The sequence below is a fragment of the Elephantulus edwardii genome, unplaced genomic scaffold (assembly GCF_000299155.1).
Source record: "Elephantulus edwardii isolate Elephantulus edwardi_28Jun2011 unplaced genomic scaffold, EleEdw1.0 scaffold00453, whole genome shotgun sequence".
Classification (NCBI taxonomy): domain Eukaryota; kingdom Metazoa; phylum Chordata; class Mammalia; order Macroscelidea; family Macroscelididae; genus Elephantulus; species Elephantulus edwardii.
The window spans coordinates 165,848-172,953 of NW_006400203.1; the positions used below are offsets into that span (position 1 = coordinate 165,848).

At 36.6% G+C, this 7,106-nt stretch overlaps 1 protein-coding gene across 1 annotated transcript in view; it reads right to left on the reverse strand.

Annotated features, from left to right (window-relative positions):
* Nucleotides 1–7,106, reverse strand: part of IWS1 (IWS1 homolog (S. cerevisiae)) — a 102,002-nt gene that overhangs the window by 33,063 nt on the left and 61,833 nt on the right. The window contains exons 7-9 of the mRNA XM_006902806.1: nucleotides 4,774–4,924; nucleotides 3,233–3,315; nucleotides 2,000–2,129 (exon numbers count right to left, since the gene is read on the reverse strand). Of these exons, the coding sequence (XP_006902868.1) occupies nucleotides 2,000–2,129; nucleotides 3,233–3,315; nucleotides 4,774–4,924 (364 nt within the window). The remainder of the gene's footprint in view (nucleotides 1–1,999; nucleotides 2,130–3,232; nucleotides 3,316–4,773; nucleotides 4,925–7,106) is intronic.

Genomic DNA, 7,106 nt, shown 5'->3' on the forward strand with positions numbered 1-7,106 from the left:
TCTGCCAAACATGATGTCCCTCTCCAAGGACCAGTCCCTCCTTGCAACATGCCCAAAGTATGTCAGACGAAGCTTCAGAATCCTTGACTTCAAGGTGCAGCCCAACTTCACCCTCTCCAGGACAAAATTATTTGTTCTTCTAGCAGTCCATGGTATATTCTCCAGCACCACAGCTCAAAGGCATCAATTCTCTATCATCCCTATTCACTGTCCAACTCTCTGATGAGAGACTATAGCCCGGATCAGGCACACCTTAGTCTCCAGCCTGACGTCGCTGCTCTTCAGCACTCTTGAGAGGTCCTTCACAGCTGACTTTCCCAATGGCATTCATCTCATTTCCTGGCTGCTGTTACCAAGAGTATTGACTGTGGAAGCAAGTAAACTACAACTGTTAACTATCTCAATCTCTTCACCATCCATACTGATGCTGCCAATTGGTCCAGTTGTGAGAATCTTTGTTTTCTTGAAGTTGAGCTTCAATCCATATAGGAGGCTGAAGTCCTTGACCTTCTGCAGCAAGCACTTCAGGTCCTCCCAGTTTCAGCAAGCAGGGATGTGTCATCTGCAAATCACAGGTTGTTGACTCTTCCACCAATCCTGATGCCACATTCCTCCTCCTACAACCCAGAAACTCGGATGATCTGTTCTGCATACAGATTGAAAAGGAGACAGAATACATCTCTGGTGGACCCCCCCTTCTTGATTTTGAATCATGTAGTGTCTCCTTGCTCTGTTCTGATGACTGCCTCTTGGTACAAGTATAGGTTTCGCATTAGCACAATCAAATGTTCTGGGATTCCATTTCTTCCCAGAGTCAGTCACAGCTTGTTGTGATCCACACAGTTAAAAGCCTTTGCACAGTCAATGAAGCACAGACAGACATTCTTCTGACTCTGCCAAGGTCCATCTAACATTAGCTATAATATCCCTAGTACCATAACCTCTTCTAAATCCAGCCTGTATATATTGTTCCAAACGTTTCTGGAAAATTATCAGCAGAATCTTGCTTGCATGTGATACTAATGATATTGTTCAATAATTTCCACACTTTGTTGGGTCACCTTTCTTTGGAATGGGAACAAATATCAATCTTTTCCAGTCGGTCGGCCAGCTGACTGTCCTCCAGATTACATAAGTTGCCTAGAAGAGTGTTTGGCATAGGAAGTTCCTTAGAAATTTCAAAAGTAGCTTGCACAAGGTGTCAAAGGCACATTAAGGTAGTCCAGTCAGTTAAGATTCAAATTCAGTTTATCTAACTCAGAAGCTGGTATATTTTCTACTTCAAAGATGTCACTAGAATATGTTCATTTCAACCCGATATAACAACAATAATGAGGAATGCAAGATTCTGCAACTTCAATATTCAAACTGCATTAAGTGTTTATTGTAATGGAGTCAGAAGTGATTCATAGTTAACCCTCCAGGGGGTTTTCGGAGTCTGTAAATCATACACAAGGAGACTGGATTCAAAACAGAGATAGAGGAGCTGCCTCCAGCTTAGCAATGCAGCTTCCTGTGGACTACACCACCAGAGCTCTATCCACAGAGATCAACAGTTGCATCTTAAATGCTTTTTACTCTCCTTATCAATGTAGACTATTTTTTCAGGAGTTGTGCTATGCCAACTTCCTAAGACGCCCCACTGAAAGAATATTTCCTATAATTTTCATTTCCTCTGTAAAATATTCAGCAAAATACATGTGCTCTTATTTTTGGCATAAACAATATAGTTGTCACACTGTGATTATGAAAATAATGGCTGTTCTCATGTAGTTCAAGCAATCAAGATTTTATAACTTGGTCCTATTCATGTTTTATTTTTATCTAGTGGATTTAGATTTCCATTCTGGAAACACTATCTTTTTTGCTCATTTTATTCCGATGCCCCCTTTTTCCCCAATTATTCTTCTGGCACACTGTACAAACCACATTAGATAATTAACTAACACAAACCATGTTAGATAATTAATGAAAAGCAAATGGATTATCTGTTTCTAACCTCCTGTAGAATCTTCAACAGCTCCTCCCGAATCTTCAGTGCTGGCAAACTCCTATCTGGTAGCGGTGAGAGCCATTCTTTGATGGCAGACATGACACCACTGTCAATAAATGTTTCCTTCAGGTCCTGCCTGCAATAGTAATATTTTTTTATTATTTTTAAATCTATAGCTCTAGTCCATTTTTCTGATTTTCCTTTCACTACTTGGTAAAATTTCCAAAAATTGCTTTTAATATTTACTATCTATGCTAGTTTCAAAAGTAATATAAAATTTAGTTCCCGTTTACAAGAAATATATAGACTAGTCAAACAAAGATGTTTAACATCATCCTGCCAAAATGTAAAGCACACAAGATATGTTAATGCTGGTATGAACAGTAAAGCTAGTAAGAATAATCAGCTCTGACTACTACAATTAACAGAAGAATGTTCACTCTATCAGAATAGTAATTATCATATTATTCTCTGTAAAATACACCAAGGAGAATACCATTTTCCAGAAATGAAAAACAAATCACAACACTGGTTTTTAAATTCTATTTACAGAAGTTAATTTATGCTAATTCCAGTTATGTTTGCAAAACCATGAAAAATACTATGTACATCTGTCATAGTTTTCAGTCACAGATCTCTTCTTAGGTTGTTGGCTCACAAATGTACTAATTCATTTATTTTCAGTTATCAAAACTAGGTTGTAATTTGTAATTTGGTTTGAGGAGAAAACAAAGTTGACATTTCAAAGCTCAGAAATATGAGAAAAATCAATGAATAGAGGAGCTTTGATATCAAGTCTCTACTAAGAAAAGACATCCTCATTCTAGACGACTCAATGACATACTTGACAATATAAGAAAATCCAAATGTGCTGGTTTGTCATCATATAAACACTGTACTTCAAAAGGCACTACTTGTTACAAGTAGAGTCCCCCTGGATTTGTTCTATTCAGTCACACTGGAAAAATAAATACAACTTGCCAGAGCCCAAACTGTCTATAAAAATCAAAATGAATGGTTACTAAAATGTTCATATCAATATGCTGTTGTTCTGTCTGCATTAGATACTGAAGGTTTAAGAAAAATTTATGAGGAAGAAATCTAATTTAGGAAATTGTATCCACTATTGTATTTCTGTGAATTTGATTATTACTATTACCTCTATAATGCCACAGCAGATTCACGCCACTAAAAGGAGGGAGGGGGGAAAATTAATATTCAAGAAAACAAAATACTTACTTCTTAAGATGCATAACAACCGTAGGTAACAAAGTTAATTTTTTTAGTGCTGGTTTTTTTTGATTGTTTAGCTGCCTGTCTTCCTATCAAGAAAGAAAATTAGAAAAAAGGTTGGAGAGGAAAAAAAGAAATCAATCTGCAGTACAATTTAATAGTTACTATACTATTATCCTTCTAAACTCTGAAATAAATCAGTAGTATTTCAGAGAAAAGCAATTTATCCTTTAAGAAATATTTTTTCCCCTTTTCTTACAGCCCGACTGTGTTGCTCAAAACCAAACAATCAGAATGCTTAACTTTAACATTTATAGAGAACTGTTTAAATTTAAAATATTGTTACTACTGCCAAGTTTTCAGAAAGTCTACAAAAGTACAAATTATAGTCAAGAAATGTTTGTATTAGGAACACATTTTATATTGTAAAGCTTAGAGAGTATCAAAGAAAGGTTACAGTAAATACTTGGGTAATTTTTTTCCCTAATTTTTTAATTATAGAAAAATCTCAACTATACATAAAACAGAGAAACAGAATGAATCTCTGTTAGATAGCCACAAATGACCATTATTTTCACTCTCTCTCTAAAAGAAATTGCTGGGAAATGTTAGTGAAAGAAAGGAAGACCCTCAACACAGTGAAGAGGTTCAATGGACTTGAGCACTGTGATGAGGGCACAGGGCAAGGTTCCAATCTGTTATTCATATGGTCACGATGAGTTGTAGTCAACTCAACAGCATTTTCTCAATAACAATTACTCTAAATACTTTTCCTTCTATTCTTGAATTGTTTTAGAACAAATTCTAAAATAAAATTATCATTGAATCCATAGATATTTTGATGTTATTGTTGTATCCACTGTCATGTCAGAACTGACTCATAGGTCAAATACATTGCTCAAAAGATTGCCTGTATCTTTTGTGATGAGCACCTGGTGAATAAGAACCATCTGCTTTATTACTGCAGGCGGCATAATGCTTTAACACTAAGTCACCACAGCTTATTACAGATACTTTAAGTGTTTAAGGGTCAGGCCATATTTTTCTAATATAAACCCTGGCCAATTTTTGCAATTTACTATTACTCACTGTCATCAAGTCTAGTCAGTATAAATCGTCACAATGGGAGCAGATTGCCGAGTCTCTCTCCCATGGAGCCCTGATTGCTTTGAACTCTCAGAGAGAAATGCAGCCTTTGGCTTAGTAGTACTACATGGACTACAACATCAGGGCAACCTTTTGCAATTTAGAGATTAAATAAATAAATGCAATGAGTTAAGCACAGTATCATAAAAGAGGTAAGAGAATAACCTATGAATTTAAAACATTTTTTATAACGAAGAAGCCTTAAAACTTTATAGTAAACTATCTGGACCCAATTAAAATGAAAATTACTTCCATGACATGTTTAAAATGTAGAACAAATTTTTTTTATAAAAAAACCAAAGTATCCTATAGGTAGTTTAAGTAAAAGCTAAGCTAAAAGAAGTAATCCAATCAATTGTGTAAGGCAAAGAAAAAATGGATCAAGCAACAATCCATCTAACCTCAGCAGCTTCATTCATCTTGACAATCATGGCACTCACAACATCGTCCGCATCACTAATAAAGGTACCACCATCACGGTTGCGTCTGCGTTTGCCACTCATGCTCTTCTTCCGTTGCAGCATCATCTCAAAATCTGACAGAAAATCCATACTAAACAGTAACACAAAAACAAGCTGAAAGACCTAAATACAAGCTCCCCTTACACATTTCTGTAAATAAAAGTGAAAAGAGCATATTGGCTTTCCATTCATTCGTTCATTCACACTGTGTTGCAACACTGACTGCATATCTCACAACATAAAATCACACCTCCCACTTCTTCCCTTCTTTTTTCTTATCCATTTCCACCTTTGGAGCTTTACCCTTCAATATATGATGTTGCCCTTTGATCTCATATGGTTGATCACTCACCATCAGTCTCACAAATGAATTCTAGCTTGAGTCTAACCAATGAATAAATCACCTTTTCTAAAATTGTGCAAATACTTGTTGCTGTTGTTACTGTCAAATCAGCTCCAACTCATGGTGATTTTATGTGCAAACACAAAATGGTGCCTGGTTCTGTGCCATTTTTATGTCTACGGCTGTGTTTGAACCCACTGTACTGACAATCTCATTAATCCATTTCCCTGAGGGTTTCCCCTTATTTTAGGGGTCCTACTTGACCAAATATGATGCCCTTTTCTAGCAAATACTTTCTTTTGATAATGCCTCCAAAGCAGGATGATGAAATGTTGTTCTTGCATTCTGGTTATATTTCCTTTAAGACCGACTGGTTTGTTCTCCTGGTAGTCTAGGGTAAATTAAATTTACCAACTGCTCATTTTGCTTTGTATGAATATGAAAATGAGAAAACGAATATGCAAGATCAAAGAAGAATTAACATCTTTGCATTGTGGCATTATTGGAGAGCACTGAACATTTTTCTTTTTGACTGCCAAAAGAAGTGTAGCCAGAGTGCTGCTGAAAAGATGCTGAGACTATCAAACACTTTAATTGTGATTTTAACAAAAATGTACAGAAAAGTTGGATTTTCATTCATTCATTGTTACACATTTTCCTCCCTACCCAGTTCACTTTAAAAAAAAATCCCAATAACATTCATTGCTCCATCATTTCCTCATTCTGCCAACCCATTATTGTATCATTTCTTCATTCCTCCACCTCCCCCAGTTCACTTTGCTGTACATCTCTTATTCTGAACTGTTTTCATACAAATAATGCCTAATCATATATTGCCACACATACTTTAGATATGTTATCAGGAGAGGCTAATCTCTGGAAAATGATATTATGCCAGAAAAAGGCGAAAGTTAACAAAAAAGAGAAAGATCCCCAACACTATGACAGTGACTTCAATTACTTGCTATGTGTCTGAGAGCTGGACAATGAATTTAAGATGACAGATGAAAATTGACGCACAGAACGGAATATCCTATGACCTAAAGAACAAAGAGATAATATCACAGAAAAGGTGCAGCCAGAGAGCTTCTTGGAGGCAAAGATGCCAAAGCTTCATCTCACATACTTGGACATGTTGCTAGGAGAGGCTATTCCTTGGAAAGGAGCATCATGCTTGAAAAAGCAGAGGATCAGTGAAAGAGAGGATGAGCCCCGAGATACAACTGTCACAGTGACGGCAGTAATTGATTCAAGTGTTGTCAGAGATGATGAGGATATTAACAGGCTAGGACAGGGTTCAGATCTGTTGTTCAAAGGGTTGTTGTGAGTTGTACTCAACTCAACAGCACCTAAAAAAACCACTTAAGCTTGCTGCTATTGTTGTATACCATCAAGTCGGAACTGACCCATAGCTAACGCTCCAGCAGGTTTTCAGAGGCAGTTAATCACACAGGAGTCTCCTCATCCTTCTATGGAGCAGCTAGTGGATTTGAACCACATGCCTGAGACTGTAGTAAAGTTTTTTACCACTAGGCCATCAGAGTTCCCATGTGGCTTAAGAATAGCAGAAATTTATCCTGCTGTATGTAGGGCTACTATGAGTCAGGGACAACGCAATGACACTTAACAATTAACATTCCTTATTTACTATCTTGTTATCTGACATTTCCCATTTATAATAATGACTAAAAAAACCTTCTAACTATTCTGCACATTAAAGATACACATCTTAAAAAAACAATGTATACAGATGAGGGAGAGAACAGTTTAAAAGCTATATAGGATAGGTGATAGGGTATTATGGTTATCACAAGAGTCCAAAATGAAGGTTGCATAGTAGAGTGTACTCAGGGCGGGGGTGGCGTGGGCAGGGGTACTGTATATCAATGAAGAAATTTTTCCTTTACTTTTCAAAGAGAAGAGCGAACTG